The following is an 18,912-nucleotide window of genomic DNA, read 5'->3' on the forward strand; positions in this document are numbered from 1 at the left end:
TGGGATGAGATCTAAAGCCTCCCTTGAACAAGGAGACCTATCATGTTGGAAGAGGAAGCTGAAAGCAGATCTAGTTAGGAATTCTTGCGATTCTTGTAAGAAAATACATCCACTATATTATCCAAGATCAATAGCACGAGACGGGATTGTTTCCATATCAAGGCAGGCCATTTCGAGAGATCCTTATTAGATTCCTTTGAGGCCAACGTTTAACTTAGTAAAATCTTCCAAACTATGGTTATCTGGTTAGCTTGTTTACTTCATCGCCTTGGAAGGCTTTCCTTACCCCCCTGTCTATTTTCTATAAGTAGTGGCATAAGCGGCCTCTACAACAGCCTTACCATCGTTTGTAATCCTGAGAGGCTGAGACCCAGGCTAGTTCCCGTTGTATTCCCTGAGCTATTTCCCACTAAAACCCCAGGTCGGCCGACTCTAGCACCTGTGTAATTGGTTGCCTCCGATGGAGGCTGTGGGAAAAAATAATTTCCACGCATATTATTAGTCTCCCTTACTCGGATGGTCACGATACGCTAAACCATATTTAATTAAATGATTGAAGATTGAGGATTAATTTCAACTCCACGGCCGTGCTCCCATGAGATAAGTCAGAAGCTAGAGCCATTAGCGATTAGATCAGTTCCATCATGGGACTTTGGGACACTAGTGTTTTGCATGTATCAATGTTCATCTGCTTGGCATCTCTACCCTAGGGCAAATATATGTTAGTCAATGATTTTGTGTCTGTGTGTCGAGCAAGGTCTACCCTGGGTGTGATTTCAGACTTTAGGGCATTGAAAAAGTACAAATTATGACAACAGCCGTTTGCTGTCTTGTCAATACTGGTAACCTCGAGAGCAGCCCATCGTCAGTTAAGTTTCAACTCGGTTACAGGTATAAGTATGAGCAACTTGAGAGAGACGCTACTGCTTCTCCAACAACGCGAAACTGGAGGGCCAGTTGTGTGCAAATCTGACAGAGCATCTGACTATTATGGGCTCGGGGTGCGTCTCGGTATTTACTTCGCTTGGCTGACAGCCTGGATGGCCAATGTCATTTTGCCTTCCGAAGTCAGCACGGCGCTGGACACCAACACCATTTTTCTACTAACGCTTCTCATCGCCATGGCAAACGACAGTGTTACTGGTGCGCTGAGCGCTGTCGACGGTCTCATACTCATACACTTGTGTAGTGGAACCATCTTCGGCGTGCTCAGTATTTGGGGGTATCGCACGAGGCTATACACGCAGCAGGGCCCCAGTTCTATCAGATTGTTTGGCGGGTATGGTACACATATTAGAATGATCGTATCTTTAGCTGTCAGTGCCTTTGGCCTGTGGTTCTGATGTTGGGGCATTACAGGCATATTGTTTACTCTTGGTGGACCTGAGGATACGACGAAGAATTCTCCAGAGTGCAGCAATTTCCACACCTTCTTTTTCGCCAAGATAAGCGCAACGGGAGGTATAAGGTATTACTACATCATCGTCTCGGCCGGATGCATCGCCTACTTTGGGGCCATGATTATTGTGTCGACACTCTCAGTATGGTTCAGCGTGGGGAGACTTGTGGGCTCGCTGCATCAGCGATTCTCAAGAGCTGCAGACGTCGATCATCTGTCTCGACCGAGCTATGTGACCGGTTTTAAACAAAGCGAGTGAGTCATTGGCCCAGAACAAAACCTTGCTGGACTTGGAGTACTGACTTTCTGATTTTTCTTCTCCCTGAAAGGCTTGTTGTTATTCACAAATTCCTTCGAGTCGGAAACCTCGTATGGTTGATCTGGTCTGCTACGACTGTCGAGGCCACACTCAACTTCAATAATATCGAAGGTGTATTAGGAGGCCTAGGGCGTGAGAATACTCTTTCATTGCCCGGCCAGCTTCTTCCGTTTTTGATTGGCCTCTTTAGTTTCTTGCGTCTATGCTATAACATTTTCCTGGAGCATTACCTGAATGCACAGCCAAGAAACGGGGAAACGTTGAGAACAGTGGCGGCCGCAAGTTTTGGCCTAAACTTACTGTCACATACTCCGGCATCAACGTGGACAAGAATCGATACAACAGAGTCAAAGCCAACCTATGGGCCAAGCGAAGATGGAGCAGCAGCTCAGTGCGCTATCACGCAGACACAGGAGCATCAAGAAAGACATAACGATCGAGGCTGGGCGGTTCGATATCTTATTGCCTGGTTGCCATGGTTAAGCTTGCTGCACAATTACGACAAGGAGTTACTGGAGCAGGGCGTATCAAGGCAAGGAACAGGGCTCGATACGATCACTTCCACACTCTTTCCCCTTTCACCCGTTGCAGTGCCTCTACTTCGCGGTAATGGTATGGTATGAGGTACGCTGAGTCCTTTCGACCTGACGATGGAGATAAGTGGTGAGTCTAGACAACAAAGAAAAGACCAAAAAGAACAATCTTCGATGTAGTTGCTCGGATATACCAGATGTGGAGTAATCATCAAGGGGAAATGCCGAAGACAATCCCAAAGCGAGCGATATTTAAAACCATCGAACAAGCACCCGCTGGTCGTATATTTGATGCTTGTCAGCAAACACGGTGACCACATGTTGGATAGCTCAAACATCCAACCTTGGGAATAGAGAGGGAACTAACAGAGCTTAGGTCTTTGTCTGCAACATTAAAACATAACAAAAACTTGTATTAATATTCATTCACGTTATTGAATAGTCACCTCTTGTACTAGACCATTCAGAAGGGGATCGTTAAGATCAATTCGGTCAACGCCCGCAAACCACTTGGGCAGCCCCAATCTCTCCCAAAAGTATCCGGCAAAGTCATATCCCCATATATCAACTACACCCAGCCTAACACAAACTACCTCGTCTTTTACACTTTTCAGATGTCTAAGTAGGAGGCCACGGGTATACACACCTTGATTCACACCTACTGGTAGGATCAGTAGTTGTCCAGTGCGTTGCTGCAGAAGTTCCTGATAGCGCTGCGAGTCCTTAGGAAGTGACAGTTGGTACTCATCCCATTGAAGGGTAATAGTGGGGTTCGTAATAGAGTATTTTCCCGGGCTTTCGGGAGATTCGTTCATTTTGAATATAGCAGAAGGCCGAACAAGGTACCCTCCAAGACCAAGCTGGTTTGGGTTTGCGTCTTGGAGGAAACCCCATAAGGCAATCCCTCGCAGACGTAGTTTCGAAGACACGAAGCTGTGCAGTCTGTTCGGATCATTAGACTCGATCGAAGCTTCAAGAACCTCGACTAGTTTTGTATCGGCAGACTCACGCACGTAGGCACGATCATATTCCACGGGCCCATCGAGGTTTATCCACGACCACGTAGGAGCTAAATATGTTGGCGTAGTGCTGTGGTCCTAGTGGGGGAATTCACTGGGGTCAAGAACCCAACAAAGTTGGTCTTCCAGGTTCTTCATCCATAGACCAGCAAGGTATTTGTCATTATAGGTAGCACGAAACTCTGCAGCTAAACCAGCTAGGGCGATCGCCTTGTCGGTCAAAAAGGTAAGTTGGCATTTTGAATAAGACTTTACTAGATGTGCCCAGATTCTGCGTATTGCCATACTGCTCTCGTTAGTCGGACGCACTTGTTGGAGAGCTGACGCTTGTCCAGACATGAGCCATCAGGTAGATATTCAGAGCCGGTAGGAAATTCTTCTGAGGCGGTAAGCTCTTGATAAGCCCAATAGACTTAAGTTTTGGCAAATACCAACTGCCTCGGCACTAAATAACGCTCTTGGATCATCCAGGCTCTCTTATTCAACGGTGCATCCCAAATATCTTTCTGGTGAAAAGGCGCTGAATAAAGTGATTCTTCCACAAAGAACTCGGTTGATGCCAGAGTAATTATAGTCGGTGCTTCTTTGGGTGAGAAGCAACCATTGGAAGAGTTTTCTGCCCAGGCCGCGGCTACGTTGCATGCAGAATATTTGTAGATTAGACCCATCACTGAAGACTGAGATTTCCAATCCTCCTCGTCATCTTGCAAGATGCAAAGGGAATCAATCCATATATATTGTTTCCCCAAGGCTGCCGTAACAACGAGCGCGTCACGGTAGGTAGTCGGTAAAGTAGAGATGAGTGAAGTCGCCTTCAACACATGGTAGTTGTGTTTCGTGAGACTGAGATGTTTAGTCCATCCCCAGCAATGGCTCAGAGTAAGGTAGTCAAGGTCTTGTACATAGGCGCCCAACACAAGTCGCCATTGTTGATGGTTTCCGTCGGCGTCATTGATGATTTCCACCAGTCGTTTTGACTTAAATACAGACATTGGGCGATCGCTCAGGGTTCGGCATTTAGAATGAGATACTGAACAGGTATAGAACCACTGGTGCCACAGTTCGATCGCCTCGGATGTTGATGATAAATGCGCGTTGGGAACAATTTTAGGGGCAGGATCCGAGTTTCCAGTACGTGGTATAACCGTGAAACTAACGGTATCCAGATGCTTTTTGGAAGATATTCCCACAACCAGATGTTTGGTAGTAGAAACGTCCGATGATGTCGATTTAACCCACATGCCGAGCGGTAAGTTTGTGTCTTGCTGAAATCTTGGGGAATTATTGCCATTTTTCGATAGTCTGTCGTCAGCGAGTAGCTGCTTCCATACTTGACGGCAGATAATACACCCAGTCTCAGCAGAAGATTTAAGGCTGATACGGCGTTCGTGGATAGTAACTCTTCTAGAATAGTCAGTTTTAATGCGTCCCACCTCCCAATCGTCATTGGCGAAGGTAATAGCAAGACCGATATGTTTCAACGGCTGCCAACCTCGCTGTTACTATAACCAACGTTCATCTTACTTATAATTTTTTTCATACTTCTTTCTTATAACATACCATAGTAGGACAAAGTTTCAAGATATCATATGGTGTCACAATTGTTAAAAGGTGGTATTATACCCATTGGATCGCTTAGTCACCAGTCAGCTGCTGCCGTGTCAAGTCGTAATATAAGGCGGCTGTTATCTCTCCTTTTCAATCCACAAATCGAAGCTCTTCGATCCCTCCCTTTTGCGAAACTCGAGCAGCTGATCAATTTGTGTTGAACCCTACGAACTGATTAGGCATGCATTCACCCGAAATGATGGCTTTACAAGATAACGAAATTCGTCTTCTTCTTGTTAATGAGTTATATTCGGTAAACAAACCTGCTGTCATACCATGTTCCGAATTAAGGCTGACAGTAATAGCCAGGAGAACGCCCTCAAATGACCTTCAAAGTCGTATCATTGAACAACCCTCCACCATTTGTCGCGCTTTCTTATGTCTGGGGCGATTTAGCAGACACCCTACCACTAGGTGTCGGTGAACATATTATCACAGCAACTAGAAACCTTCATCATGCACTAGAATCCCTCACCGTATCCAAAAAATACCAGGCGTTGTGGATCGACGCTCTCTGCATCAACCAAGATGACTTTGAAGAGCGGGCGTCGCAAGTAGCAATGATGGGAGATATCTACTCACGTGCGGAGTATGTATTGGCATTTCTATCCCCTCAATCGGATCCTTTCAACATGGGACTGGATTTTATGGAGAAAACTGCACAGAATCCCGAAATGCACTTCGACCCGTCTCTGTCACCTCATCTGACAGTCGATGCACCTCGCCTGGCAGCCTTTGGGCTAACTGCCAGTGATCCAATTCTTCAAAGATCCATCATCGACTTCTTCGGTACTCCATGGTTCACGAGAGTCTGGACCGTACAGGAGTTTCTACTAGCTCGAAAGGTCATATTTCGCTGTGGCAAACGTACGATCGATGCGGAAGTCGTCAAGAAATGTTGCAGAAGTTGGATTGATCATTCGAAAACGTGTTGCTGGAGCGGGGATCAACCTCGCCACGGTAATACCCATGGCTTCATCGATACCACCTGGGACAACAGCAGTAATCTGACACTTTATACCGCCACGTTACGAATGAAACCTCTCATGGATATGAGCAGTCGTGGTCGTTTGCATAGTATTGATTTCCTGGCCGCAATCTCACTTTTCCGAATACGGCAATGCTCGGATCCGCGGGATAGGATATATGGCTTTGCTGGGTTGTATCTTTCAGGCATCGATATCAAAAGAGAACTGCAGGTTGACTATCAAGTTTCAACAGCCCTACTATTCAGAAATCTCGCCGCTACCTTGATCGAGAAGTCTCAAACTCTGGACGTATTAAGCCATGTACTACACGAATCCCGCATTGACAAACGTGTGCCAGGGTTACCGAGCTGGGTTCCTGATTGGAATGCAACGATGAATGGCCGCCAGCATTTGCTGTACACGGATCGAGCCGATAGGATTCGCCGTTGCCATGCCTCTGGAGATTTAGGACCAGGATGGGCGTTCAGCGCATCTGGAAACGTCTTAATTCGCGGCTTACAAATCGGTAAAGTCAAAGCCATTGCGCCTGGATACCCTTCAAGTAGTAAAAATTCAACATTTGGAGGTAAAGAAACCATCGACTCATGGCGCCGCCTCGCTGGCTTGTTCGAAACCCTGCCTTTGGAGGAGGGCATCCAGGACAGCCAAGATATTGCCTTCCAGAATGCACTAAGCGGTGGTTTCACATGGGCAAATGAATCCGTTGATTACCCAGACGCGTACAAGTCATGGTTAGAATGGTTCACATCCACTAATCCAGGTAGCTTGCCAGTTGCGTGCAAGGAAATTACTCAAGAGTTCGATGACTTGATGCATCAGACGAGTATGCATAGATGCTTTATACTCACGGACAATGGGGAATTGGGTTTTGGACCTGAGACGACGGTAGAGGGCGATGCGATAGTCATTCTACCAGGAGGAAAGGTACCATATGTTTTGAGGCAAGTGGAGGTTGCCTGTCAAGGCACGATAACATACCGACTACTAGGCGATGCCTACATTAATGGCGCGATGGCGGGAGAAAAGGCCCGTTCAGGAATGTCGGGTTTTGAGGATATGTTTCTTGCATAATAGCCGTCCATTACGCTAGGCAGATGTCTCCAATTGTTATTGTGTAAGTTTATTGACTGCAACATCGGTACCTTAAAGTAGAGGCCGAGCTGCGGATAAAGTGAGGCGGGGGACAACCCTCAATAACGCTATTTCCGGATGAATGCAGACACAGCAAAATAAACAACTCTTGATTTGTAATTTCACCATTTATGACTTCGTTATAACCAATTCTCATAAGGAAATTGGTAGATAATCACTTTAAAAAAAAACCTACAACCACCAACATTTGTGTGTTCGGATTCAGGACATCACCAGCCATGGCACCCATCAAAGTCGGCGTAGTTGGTTACGGCAACTCGGCTAAAAGTTTCCATCTACCATTCATCACTGCGATACCGGACTTTGAACTCATAGCTATTCTTCAAAGAGCCGAAGCCCCATCAGACCCTTCGTCCGCCACCAAGGGCTCACACTGCACCGTTGACTTTCCTCATGTCAAGCACTACCGCGAGGCTGACGAGTTCTTTACCAACTCTGAGATCCAGTTCGTCGTGGTTGTCACTCATCATGATACACATGCGAGATTTGCTGAACAAGCGCTCCTCGCAGGCAAACATGGTGTGTCAAACAAAACCTGTCTTGTAATCCTTGCATAGACTGACTTTTGTTCCAGTCATCGTCGATAAGCCGTTTGCCATGACTTCCGAAGAGGCGGACAAAGTGATCAAGATATCGGAAGAGAAGCGTCTCATACTCACTTGTTTCCAGAATCGACGATGGGTGAGTCTTTCGTCATGAAGAATATGATGATGTTCAAAACACTGATCTAAACAGGATGCCGACTTCAAAACTCTTAGTCACCTGATAGAAAATGGCGCACTTGGCGATATCAAAGAAGCCGAGCTCCACTATGACTTTGAGTCGCCATCTTGGTTGTCTAAAATGGGGACAAAGTTTACTCCAGGATCAGGCATGTCTTATGGTCTTGGTAAGTCACCGCCTTAGTGTATGTCGAGTCCCCTAGCTTACAGTATGACAGGTACACACAGTCTCGACCAAGCTCTTGTTCTCTTTGGACGACCCAAGACTGTAACAGGCTTTTTCCGTGTCCAACGTGATGGCGAAAGTGAGGTTGAGGACTCTTTCACGATTATTCTCCAATACGACGGCGCGCAGAAGGATCTTCTCGTCACAGTCAAGACATCGGTGGTCACACCTATGGCGCAGCAGCTTAAACAGCTTGTACGAGGAACGAAAGGTTCTTTCATCAAGGTCAGCTACACCTACTGCAATTAATGGTACATCAACTGATATTTCCCAGTTTCAACAACGCAGCACCTGCATAACAGAAGACAACATCGCAGCAGGTCTCAAACCGCTCGATGAAGGGTTCGGCATTGAGTATGAGAGCATGCAGGGAACTCTGACCACATATGAAGAATTCGACAGTAAAGTGCAGAAATGGGATCCGGAGACAAAGAAGTACACGGGTAGATACCCTACTCTTCCAAGTCGGTGGATTGGAATCTACGAGAACGTTGCGGATGCGATCAATGGCAAGGCCGAATTGGTTGTCAAGCCTACTCAATCGAGGGATGTCTTGAGAGTCATTGAGCTGGCCAGGGAATCACATGAGAAGGGTGCCACTATTGTTTGGTCTTGAAGATGATAGGCGAAGATAAGTTTGGATCCGGATATAATTGTAACTTACGCCTCAGGTGTATCGAATAAGATTTGGTTAAGCAAAAATTGGATGAAAGACAAAAAGAGAGGATAATAGTGGAGTTAAACCACCTATGTTGGACGAACAGGGAATCGAACCCTGGACCACTCCCAGATTATTCGAATGAATTATGCTAAGGGAGTATTATACCACTAAACCATTCGCCCGAACGAATGTTTGATGTCAAGGCCAGCTCGAATTACAGACCGAGAGCTTCAACCTGTTAGACGGGCATGCAGTCGTTGATCAAACTACTTCACCGAGATATCCAGTCATCGAAATCTAATAGTGTTCGTTTTGATCCTACGTGCGGCGGAACAACTTGTCCCAACCGTCTAAATTACGAGAACTTTGCAGCTTCATTGGGAAGAACAGTCCGTGATTTGGTAGAGACGATAGTAAAAGTCATGTCTCATGAAAAGGTCAGCCTTACCAGGATAAATCACTGTGATTAAACGGGGTCTAGCGCAGTCAGCTGATCAATCCGGCCGGCACCATTGCGAGTCAGTTGACAATGGACCATCTTTATTTCGCGACTTTCTGCAAGGATCACGAGATCAGCAAAATAAAGAATGGAGGTGAAATGTCTGTAAGATAACTATCTTGTTGTTATCTTATTGTTTGGTGGAAAGTCGACAGAGAGAATGAAGCAAGTTCCATGCCATAGGGTAGGCAGTTCTCAGACAATGACATGTCAGCAAAATTACGAGAGGAAATGCGAAATTAACCAGGGTCTTCGGCGATAATGAAAAGGGCTGGCTGTAACCGGTGACATGCTGTGGATATCCGAGCGGTTAAATTTCCCCATTTTTCGCATTATCCCAGACAGGAGACCGACACAATTTAATCTCGATAGGTGGTTGCATTGTGATCATCTGTTATCTGTTGAGTAACCAACCTTCACAAATATTGATCCATAATTCATTACAGCCGTATGGATACAACAGGATACAACATACAGTGCTCCAGTTCACGGATACACTTTGCCGTTGATACGACACACAATGAGACCCAAAAACACTGCCTCAATCCGAATTGCCGAGAAAAGCGGGCGCCATCTCGTAAACAATTACAACAGAGAAACAAACTCAAAGTTTACGACACTATTTATGCAACTGCAACAGTTCCTCAAAGAACAAGCTTTCTTCCAATTTGTTCAGCGGGACACTGTCACTCCCTGAACCCCAACAATCCCTAAGCCCAAGCCGGTTAACCGCCCCGGTCTAACTAGAGGCGTAAAAGAACCCTGAATTTTCCACCCTCTCAAGTCTCTCAGGGGCATCTACGGGGAAACAGTGGAGAACTTGAATGTTGCGCAACCCTGTCAGGAGACTTGGGTTAAGCTTCTTAGAGCCAAGTCTTTTGTCCGGGGTTTCCTTGTTACTAGGGTATTGGTTGGTTGAGCCGTAATGAAGCAACCAGTTCGAGATTGCGTTGCTCCACAAACAAGGGGACCTCGTCAGACGATGTACGGTAAACGAAAATGGATCTTTGGTGCCAACAACCAACAGAGGCGCAGTCCAGTCAGTGACAGCTTTGACAGTCTAGACTATGCCTCTATGCATCCATCAGCTCTCTTCTGGTCGATGTCGAAGACCTGCGGGATTAGGATATGGCGCAATAAAGATAAAAAACCGCTAATCCTTTTGTAAAATGTGGCGGCGGACTCTCGAAACATGCTCAGACCCAACCACGATAGGCTCAACAACGAGAAAACGGATAATGGGTCCCCCCACCCCTTGCCAGGTTCTAGATCGTCGAGAATAATATCCGTTAGCCGTTAGTCGAGACAAAAGTTGGACCCTTGGACTTGGAGGCGTTCGGTGCGGCACAAGCCTTAACTAATAGCCCATGAGCGATATTTATGAAAGGTCCAGCAGGTCCCCCTACACGCGACTAGCTTTCCCTCTTGTTTCCCTCTCTTCTTGTGTTTGTGTCCGGCTCATACCAATACTACCCCATTTGTAGTCACAGGTCCCGATAATCATGTACTTATCGTGATCACGGTGTAACAGGGAGATCACCGAATCCACAGGGCCGAGCAAACGCCCGTTTGCTTGCTCGCACTACCACCCTCCATCCCTTCTGGTGGAATCCTTCCTTTCTTCGATTCTTCCAACCTTGAACATCCTTTCCTTTTTTTCTTCGAGGTTCAAGATGGTTTCCTTCAAGAAGATGAGCTCAGTGCTCACCTCACGACTCGCCAACCGACGCTTCGCCTTTGCTCTCGTCACATTAGCAGTATGCGCCGCAAAAGGCGTGCATCTCGACAACCATAGATCCTCCGTAGCGCCCAAGCGCATGATTCTCTTCTTTTTCTCTTTCTTCACGCAAGACATCCTTCTTCTTCTCTTCATCCGACTCCTTCTCAGTCACTGGACCCCAAGCTTCCCCGGTAAGCTACGATTCTGCATCACAGCACTTGCGAGCTGTTTGATAGCCTACAATGCCGCACTCGGCCTTGTCTCGGTATCTTTCTATCTGGTTGCTGGTTCGGAAATTCGCTGGCGCAACATCGGGTTCATCGCCGACCCTTCAGCTAGAGCAATCATGATGTCAGGTCTCACAGCGTTCTTGGGAGTATTGGTGCTTTGTCTTTGTTTGAGTGGTGTGCTTCAGAGTGCTTGTTATGGATTGTTTGGCTGGGGCGGTGATATCATCAACTTTCCCTTCACTTTCATCTGGCGTAAGCTTGGGTTTTTCGCGAATGGCAGAAAGGCTTATGATCAACTTCCTCAACGAGACTCTCTACCTCAGTGGAATGAGGGCAGCGAGAGCGGATCGAGTCATGGTGACTACTCAGAGGACGAGTACAAGGAGAAAACCAGATCGCCGACGATTACAACACGACGATCAAGCTTCCCCACGGGAGGTACTTCATCGAAGCGCTCAAAATGCATGCGCTTCCTTCGCTTTCTGCCGTATCCTATCGTTACCATTTTATTAACGGCTCTTTTCACGCTCACGATTTTACGACCCAAGGATCCTTCTCTTATCTTCCTCTCTTGGACCACTGGGCTTTTACCTTTTGTTGACTTTGCCTCAACATCACCATTCCTCGACGACCTCCCCTCAGTTTTCGGCAAAGGACTGCAACGATCCTGGGACGATATCACTGCTCTTGCTAATCCCGCTCCTTTGGACTGGCTCCCCAAAGGCACACCTGTTGTTCCGGCCGAGGAGCCTTCTGGTTTCCGCGATTGGTATAGCAAACAGCCTCGATATAGCGCCAAATCCGACCCATTGAAGATCTCAAATCTGGAGGAGCCTCTCCGCGAGTCTCTACAAGGCAAGCTGAAGGACATCAATATTCGACACGTCGTCATGTTTTTCTTGGAAAGCACCAGAAACGATGTTTTCCCTATCAAGAAGGACGGTCTAATCTGGAATCGATTCGCCGACACATTTCCCGACAAGAAACTGCCGCAGGATGTTCAAGATAAATTGGCCAGTTTGACACCAACAGCGAACTTTATCACAGGCGACTACGAGGACGGATTTGAGCACGCTGATAAGCCTAAGCGGGGAGGAATTCACTTCACCAACGCACACACAGCCGGAACCTACACTCTCAAGAGCATGACTGCTACAGTCTGCGGTATTTCTCCTCTGGTTGCAGACTTCAACCTCGAACACAGCCATCACCTATATCAGCCTTGTTTGCCGCAAATCTTCAACGCTATGAACATCGCAGAGACCAAGGACTCTGAGAAAACGAAGGAGGACAAGTGGAACTCGTATTTCTTCCAGGCTGCGACTCTCGACTATGATAATCAGATGAACTTGATGGGAGCCATGGGTTTCCCAATAGACCACACGATTGGACGAGAATATCTTCGTAGTGATCTTGCGAAGCATGGCCCCGTTACATTGCCTAACATCAACGAGTTCGCTTTTGAAGAGGACCCGTTGGAGGACTATATCACCGATATCTTCGAGGACGCGGTAAAGGACAACAGCCGCGTATTCCTCACACATCTCACGAGTACCAGCCACCACCGATTCCACATGCCCAAGACCGAGCCTTATACGCCTTTAGCCAAGGGTCTAGATATGATGTCCCGCTACGTCAATACGATTGGATATGATGACAAGTGGATTCGAAAGGTCCTTAATGTCTTGGACAAGCAGGGCATTGCCAACGAGACGCTGGTCATTTTCCAGGGCGACCACGGAACATCACTACCAGAGAACGACTACGCATCACCATACTACAACCCAAACATCGGCGTCGACCACGTCCCCATGATCCTCTCACACCCACAATTACCCCCCTTCAACGTCGACGAAGCCGTTCACTCCACACAAATCCTCCCCACCATTCTGGACATTCTTCTCGAATCTGGTTCACTCAGCGAAACAAGCCGCAAGGTTGCAACAGACCTGATCGGCAATTACGAAGGCCAATCACTCCTTCGACCTCTTATCACCAACAACAATGTCACAGGTCAAGGCCAGTGGCAATTCACCGTGACCAACCCCGGACGGGCTATGCTTACCGTCCGAGACGCGCGGTATCCGGATCGTCACCTTGTGGTACCAGTTATCGAGAATGTGGATTGGAGACTAACAGATCTTTCAAAAGATCCGCACGAACATGATTCAGTGCAGAGTTTGGATTTTACTGCTTTTATACATGGTGTTGATGAAAAATACGGACGAGAAATGGCCGAGTGGGCTGAGGAGGGTGCCTTTGTTACGAGATGGTTTGTCAAGGAGAATAGCAGGCGTTGGCGGTTTGATCTCTGATCACCAGGAGTGATTTTTACGAACTTGTTATGATTAGATATACTGTTTAATAATTTACGTTGGTACATTTCCAAACCCAGTCAACATTGGAGCCATGTGAGCTGTTGTCATACCAGGCCAAGTCGTCGCAAACGAAAGCCTAGAGCTTGTCAAGTCGTTTCATCTTCACGCTCGCTTCATTGAACACCACTTTGTCTTTATGTTGTAAATAACTAGTTGAATGAGGAGAGTAAAGAGATGTCTGTCTCATGAAAGATTGATAAATGTGTTCAAAACCAGACTTGTATAGTGTTAATTCATTATTATAGGATTGCTCCCATCATTAGTATATACTTCTATATAGTAGAAATATCATCATGACCAGAACCTGAGCTTATTTATCCATCCTGAAGCCTGACCAGCCGACCCATCAGAATAATCACCAGAATTCCCAAATGACACTCGTCTCGGTCTGACGTAGTATCTATCAATCTCTCGCACTGAATAATCCACATCCGTGGCCAAAGGCAACACCATCTCCCACGGCGACGGAAGTTCTGCCGACTCACCACTATCCTCACTTCTACTAGACCCTTCGGAAGTCCTCTCCTGAGGATTTTCGTAGACAGTCTCTGGCCTGTCGAGTGATGGGAACCGTCGACTTCTGTTAGACAGGCTAGATGTTGACCGAGGATTCCTCTCTGAGTGGTTCGAGATAGATCGTTTGGGCCGTGCGATTTCGAACGACAGAAATTGTTGGTTCCTTTCGGAGAGACTCGATATAGATCGCTCAGGCCTTGGAGAGCGGAAGTATGTGCGGAGAAGTTCAGGTGATACGGGATCCGAGTCTCGGTTTAATGAGTCTCGGTTTGATGTGTTTGATGATGAGTTGGTGGTGGAAGAATGTTCCGAAGACGACAAACTGCTCCTGTAGTCGACTATGCCTCTTTCAGAGAGGTTTGTTCTATTTGTGGGACGTCTCCTCAGTTGTCGAAGACCATAGACCTGTAGCAATGTTAATACAGCCGATATCACCATGGAAAAAAGATGAGATGACATACCTGGGGCCGTTCTCGCGAGGACTCTGGAGGTGGAGTATTCTTCCATTCGCGATAGCTAGCACCAGCAAGTCGTCCAAATTCCAACGCCGAAGGAACAAAAAACATGCTAACGATAAAGATGGTGTGGAAGATTAGGATGATATAGCCGAGCACACTCGCTGCAGTATGACTCCAAATGTCAGGAATCATTCCCAAGCAGAGAAGTAGAATAGTGAGTCGTGCGCCAGCCATGATGAAGGGCTTAGAGAGCAACCCAGGCGCCGCTCTAACCCATGCTAGAAAGCAAAGTTGGATGAGTTCGCATGTAATTAGAGAAAACACTTGTGCTGTGCCAAAACGCTGTAATCCACCCACTATAACACCGCGTGCGAACAGGAGTGTGAAAGTAACGAAAGTATAGTAGTCTTGTGTGCGAGAAGGCTCTTCATCGGTATCTTGCTTGTGAATGTCGTCGATGAGTAGATAACCCATATTCTGCGGACTTCTCGATGCTAATCCCCACCAGCTTGCAATGATGAGAAGGGCGACAACCGAAATCACGAGAAAGATGTAGTATACCGGTCGTGCGCTCGCGCTGTCGAGTTGGTACGTCGTCCAAGCGGTCAATGGGAACAGGAGGTAGCTGAGAAACACCCTCAAAGCAACCCATACAGTGGCCTTCTGTCGCTCAAGCGTGGAACTCTCAAGAGTCAAAGTCCCGGACCGATTAAACCAATCTCGTGTCCATCTCACATGCAGACCGATCTGAAGGATGCCGTAAAGACCAATGAGAATGACAAAGGCAAGGCCGGCGATATTTGCCCATGTGTGAACTGTAACGGGTGCAGCCATGACCTGGGTCATATGCTCAAGGCCTGTGGTTCCGCCAAAAGTGCCGTTGATCTCGTGGATGCCATCATGAATACCGTAGTAATGTGCTTCCCTCCATACAATTCCCTTGCGCAGCATGAGAGTCGACCAGCTGATACCTGTAACAACCGGTTGTAGGAACCCGGGCTGATAGAGAGTGAGAGCGCTCGAGAAGAAGATGAACTGGAGGTATGTAAGACAATCGGCAATTCTCGTCAAGTGAGACCTGTCTGGGCTTCTTTCTGGGCCGTTTTCCTCGTCGTCGCCAAGCGGATGCACCAAATTATACCACTCTCGCCATCCAGCAACGAGAATGACCAGAATAAAGATCAAGACCGGTCCCCAAGACGAGATACCCTGGAAAGTTGAACCAATATCTGGTGTGATGAAAGATCTTAGACAAGCGACTGAGAAATGCTCCGGGCCATCGATGTTGAGTTCCACTGTATAAGCCGCCAGCGGCGTAGGATCATCAATCTTGAACAGAACATCGAAAACCTGCAGATGAACTTCTAGGTTGTTCTGCTTGTACTTCTTTGTCTCGCAGGTCACGTTCTGATGGTCGCTGTTATAACGCCTCGTGCCACCAACAGCCCCTAAACTCAATTCGACAGATGCATTGTCGACCAAGGCACGCTCACAAGCCGCCGACGTCTGAAAATTGGCTAGGAGCTGAAAACTGAGATATGTCTCATTTTTTTGCTTTTCCAGAAAACCGTGGAGTGTATTTGGTACGAAGTGATCTTCAAACAGGATAGTATTGGGTGGTGGTCGACCCTGGCAGTCTTGGAACTGAAGATGCGCCGCCTCAGTGTTGTGGGTGAAAAGAAGGAATACGGTGAACAAGACAAGGCGCAATAATAATGAGTGCATTTGTGTTATTATTTTTTAAAAGAAAAGACAGTGAATGACCATTACCACTTCTTTACGATCGTCGTCATTGAGAAAGGAATGAATGGGGCCTGGGATTTGTCTCGCTTGTTGGATCTGCTTTGGGAGATTAGGAGGTGGAAACAGGACAAGGAGAAAAAGAGATTTTTGGTGCCTTGCAGTTCAGGTTCTGTTTCTCTGTGGCGAAGTAAGTTTGTTTTGGCGCTTAGCCTAAAGTGTCGGTCCGATCTTGGCTGTGTTGGTTAGCGTGAAGTATGAAACTTGGGATTTTTCGAGAACGAGGCCGAAGGATGATAGAATATGAGCAGATATTGTGTCAATTCAAGTCAGAACAAGAGTTAGAGATGACTGGGTTCATTGAATTATGAAATCATTGCTGCTAGTGTGACTATTAGATGGGTTTTCAAGATCATATCGATATGATGTTCAATGATCTTCTCACACTAGAGAACATGGGTCGGACTTGTCCGCGTGGCGAAGTGCAGCGTTTCATTATGTAACTGTAGCGGAATATCCATCATCCGCCATGCCAACAACCGAGGCCTGCCATGGTTTTAGTGGATAAAGTCTGCATTCACTTAAAAACAAGCTGCCACTGACGAGAAGTTATTCGATGGCTATGGAGACAAAGGATTATGTAGAAATCAGCCCCTGTTTTGGTATCCTGTAGGAAAATCGGGCCCAATAATCTGTCGGAATGTTTTATCCTTGCCCTGTCTCGCTGGTGATTCCCGTCTCGGCTACTCAGCCTCGAATTGGGTGATCGCCATCATTAGAGCCAATGGTAACTCTACAATGCAACGTCGGAAAATTATCGCTGCAGCTTGGATAGAAAACACCAACCAGGATAGAAAGAGAGTGAGTCTAAGGTTTGAATGTCTTCTTTATTGTTGAACAACTGGCATGTCTGTGTCCGCATTAACTTTGGTATGTCCAACTTGGTTGCGTCGTGACGTTGTTCTTCATACGTACCATCGTACTACTTGAGCCACTGCTCAATGCCACCATTGAACAATAACACCATCCAAAACAAAATCGAAATGCTTGTTCCATGGCGTTCATCTAAAACAACATCTTATTGTCCTTACTCATAGTGGCTGAAGACAATGGCTTGACCAGACACACTAGCCCTACCCTGAAAGGCGGATCGCAAAACTAAAATACCCACTTTCCCGGACCACTTCGCACCGAACCCATGACACACTGACCGATCTCTCTGTCCACCGCCCTCACTCACTCATTCATCTATCAATCTACCGATTCACTGCCACCATGTCGTGCTTCTCTTCGTTACCATCTCAGCCCACAGACGAGATCTTTGATCTTCTCGGTGCTTACCGAGCAGACTCTAACCCTGATCGTGTCAATCTCGGTGTCGGCGTCTACTGTACCGATGAAGGCAAATCCTGGCCTCTCGACGTTGTCACCCGCGTGGAGAAGGATCTCTTTGAGGAGGCTAGTTTGACTCGACACGATTACCTTCCCATTGAAGGCGATCAGCAATTCCTCAAGGTTGCAAGAGAACTTGTCTTTGCCCATCAGGATGATTTGAGCATCGCCTCTGTGCAGACCGTCTCCGGAACCGGAGCCAACCACATCGGTGCTCGTTTTGTTGCGGATTACCTTCGACCGCAATCAATTTGGGTCAGTGATCCCACATGGGCCAATCATCATATGATCTGGGAGTCTGTTGGAATGAAGCCCAAGTTGTATCCCTACTACAAGAAGTCGGATTGTTCGTTGGACTTTGAAGGTATGATCAAGACTCTGGAGGAGGAGGCTCAACCACGTGACGCTGTCCTGCTACACGCATGTGCACACAATCCTACCGGTCTGGATCCTACAAGGGAGCAGTGGAAGATCATTGCAGAGGTCTGCCAGCGAAAGCAACTGTTCCCCTTTTTCGACGCTGCATACCAAGGCTTTGCATCCGGCAGTCCCGCAGAAGACGCATGGGCGATCCGCTACTTCTATCAGCAGCAGCCACGGCCTGACATGATAGTTGCGCAATCCTTCTCCAAGAACTTTGGTCTTTACGGTCACAGAACAGGAGCTATCCATCTTGTGCTCGCGGAGCCTTCCAAGGAGATCAGGGACAACGCTTACTCCACCCTTTCTTACCTTTTGCGATCCGAGATCTCTATGGCTCCCAAGTACGGTTCTACGATTGTCAAGACGGTTTTGGAAAGTGAGGAGTTGACTGCTGCTTGGATGGCTGATTTGCAAGTCATGAGCAGCCGTATCAAGAGCATGCGACAGGCTCTGTATGATGAGCTGGTGCGATTGGAGACTCCTGGTACTTGGAACCATATCGTTGACCAGGTAAGTGATATTTGAAACAAAGTTGAAAACAAGGCTAATTGAGTTGTAGATTGGCATGTTCTCATACACTGGCTTGACCCCCTTTGAAGTCAAGGTCCTCCGGGAGCGCTTCCACATTTACCTCCTCAAGTCAGGACGTATCTCCATCTCTGGATGTAAGTTTCTATGACGCATTTGTCTTGGTGATTTGATGAAGCTGACACCACGGCAGTGAACAAGAGAAATGTCAACTACGTTGCCAAGGCCATCCACGATGTCCGAGCAAATGGTCATGAGCTCAATGGAACAAATGGAACAAACGGTGTCAACGGACACTAAACTCTGTTATATAACCATATTTAGACTACAGATTTCTTTGCCCTCCCGGGTTCATAGATGTACAAGTTTTCTCAGACTCAGTGTTCTCAATTGCGATAAA

At 47.1% G+C, this 18,912-nt stretch overlaps 7 protein-coding genes and 1 non-coding gene across 8 annotated transcripts; 5 read left to right on the top strand and 3 right to left on the bottom strand.

Annotated features, from left to right (window-relative positions):
• Positions 1-1,121: 1,121 nt before the first annotated feature.
• Positions 1,122-2,565, top strand: EDB82DRAFT_481405 (uncharacterized protein; the record flags this gene model as incomplete). The annotated part of the gene is made up of 4 exons (XM_065608160.1): positions 1,122-1,284; positions 1,360-1,654; positions 1,729-2,335; positions 2,449-2,565. 4 exons carry the CDS (start codon positions 1,122-1,124, stop codon positions 2,563-2,565), a joined length of 1,182 nt encoding a protein of 393 aa, XP_065463574.1.
• A 117-nt stretch (positions 2,566-2,682) lies between these two features.
• Positions 2,683-4,833, bottom strand: EDB82DRAFT_481406 (heterokaryon incompatibility protein-domain-containing protein; the record flags this gene model as incomplete). Its single annotated transcript, XM_065608161.1, has 4 exons — positions 2,683-3,320; positions 3,580-3,662; positions 3,706-4,766; positions 4,831-4,833. 4 exons carry the CDS (start codon positions 4,831-4,833, stop codon positions 2,683-2,685), a joined length of 1,785 nt encoding a protein of 594 aa, XP_065463575.1.
• Positions 4,834-5,287: 454 nt separating this feature from the next.
• On the top strand, positions 5,288-6,944 carry EDB82DRAFT_517965 (uncharacterized protein). The gene has a single exon (XM_025725564.2). It carries the CDS (start codon positions 5,439-5,441, stop codon positions 6,936-6,938), a length of 1,500 nt encoding a protein of 499 aa, XP_025594150.2. The 5' UTR covers positions 5,288-5,438; the 3' UTR covers positions 6,939-6,944.
• Positions 6,945-7,081: 137 nt separating this feature from the next.
• Positions 7,082-8,811, top strand: EDB82DRAFT_517966 (uncharacterized protein). The gene is made up of 5 exons (XM_025725565.2): positions 7,082-7,538; positions 7,594-7,700; positions 7,755-7,908; positions 7,960-8,192; positions 8,242-8,811. The coding sequence occupies exons 1-5, from the start codon at positions 7,238-7,240 to the stop codon at positions 8,581-8,583; spliced, it is 1,137 nt and encodes a 378-aa protein (XP_025594151.1). The 5' UTR covers positions 7,082-7,237; the 3' UTR covers positions 8,584-8,811.
• On the bottom strand, positions 8,721-8,810 carry EDB82DRAFT_t300. The gene has a single exon. It is a non-coding gene; the product is annotated as a tRNA-Ala (tRNA).
• Positions 8,812-11,248: 2,437 nt separating the features above from the next.
• EDB82DRAFT_517971 (alkaline-phosphatase-like protein) lies at positions 11,249-13,458 on the top strand. Its single transcript, XM_025725566.2, has one exon. It carries the CDS (start codon positions 11,542-11,544, stop codon positions 13,390-13,392), a length of 1,851 nt encoding a protein of 616 aa, XP_025594152.2. The 5' UTR covers positions 11,249-11,541; the 3' UTR covers positions 13,393-13,458.
• A 156-nt stretch (positions 13,459-13,614) lies between these two features.
• Positions 13,615-16,608, bottom strand: EDB82DRAFT_517973 (uncharacterized protein). Its single transcript, XM_025725568.2, has 2 exons — positions 14,433-16,608; positions 13,615-14,376 (listed from the first exon to the last, which is right to left on the bottom strand). The coding sequence occupies exons 1-2, from the start codon at positions 16,152-16,154 to the stop codon at positions 13,747-13,749; spliced, it is 2,352 nt and encodes a 783-aa protein (XP_025594153.1). The 5' UTR covers positions 16,155-16,608; the 3' UTR covers positions 13,615-13,746.
• Positions 16,609-17,053: 445 nt separating this feature from the next.
• Positions 17,054-18,895, top strand: EDB82DRAFT_469159 (pyridoxal phosphate-dependent transferase). Its single transcript, XM_025725569.2, has 3 exons — positions 17,054-18,494; positions 18,544-18,649; positions 18,706-18,895. Exons 1-3 carry the CDS (start codon positions 17,445-17,447, stop codon positions 18,810-18,812), a joined length of 1,263 nt encoding a protein of 420 aa, XP_025594154.1. The 5' UTR covers positions 17,054-17,444; the 3' UTR covers positions 18,813-18,895.
• The last annotated feature ends 17 nt before the right edge of the window (positions 18,896-18,912 follow it).

This window comes from Fusarium venenatum, assembly GCF_020744135.1.
Source record: "Fusarium venenatum strain MPI-CAGE-CH-0201 chromosome Unknown EDB82scaffold_4, whole genome shotgun sequence".
In the NCBI taxonomy this organism is placed as follows: Eukaryota; Fungi; Ascomycota; class Sordariomycetes; order Hypocreales; family Nectriaceae; genus Fusarium; species Fusarium venenatum.

Excerpts from the sequence above, each read along its gene's own strand:
- EDB82DRAFT_517965 (XM_025725564.2), top strand. The coding sequence starts at position 5,439 with ATGATGGGAGATATCTACTCACGTGCGGAGTATGTATTGGCATTTCTA.
- EDB82DRAFT_517966 (XM_025725565.2), top strand. The coding sequence starts at position 7,238 with ATGGCACCCATCAAAGTCGGCGTAGTTGGTTACGGCAACTCGGCTAAA. Across the intron at positions 7,539-7,593 it reads GCTCCTCGCAGGCAAACATG|TCATCGTCGATAAGCCGTTT; the intron begins GTGTGTCAAACA and ends CTTTTGTTCCAG. Across the intron at positions 7,909-7,959 it reads AGGCATGTCTTATGGTCTTG|GTACACACAGTCTCGACCAA; the intron begins GTAAGTCACCGC and ends ACAGTATGACAG.
- EDB82DRAFT_517971 (XM_025725566.2), top strand. The coding sequence starts at position 11,542 with ATGCGCTTCCTTCGCTTTCTGCCGTATCCTATCGTTACCATTTTATTA.
- EDB82DRAFT_517973 (XM_025725568.2), bottom strand. The coding sequence starts at position 16,154 with ATGCACTCATTATTATTGCGCCTTGTCTTGTTCACCGTATTCCTTCTT. Across the intron at positions 14,377-14,432 it reads CCTCGCGAGAACGGCCCCAG|GTCTATGGTCTTCGACAACT; the intron begins GTATGTCATCTC and ends ACATTGCTACAG.
- EDB82DRAFT_469159 (XM_025725569.2), top strand. The coding sequence starts at position 17,445 with ATGTCGTGCTTCTCTTCGTTACCATCTCAGCCCACAGACGAGATCTTT. Across the intron at positions 18,495-18,543 it reads GGAACCATATCGTTGACCAG|ATTGGCATGTTCTCATACAC; the intron begins GTAAGTGATATT and ends ATTGAGTTGTAG. Across the intron at positions 18,650-18,705 it reads ACGTATCTCCATCTCTGGAT|TGAACAAGAGAAATGTCAAC; the intron begins GTAAGTTTCTAT and ends ACACCACGGCAG.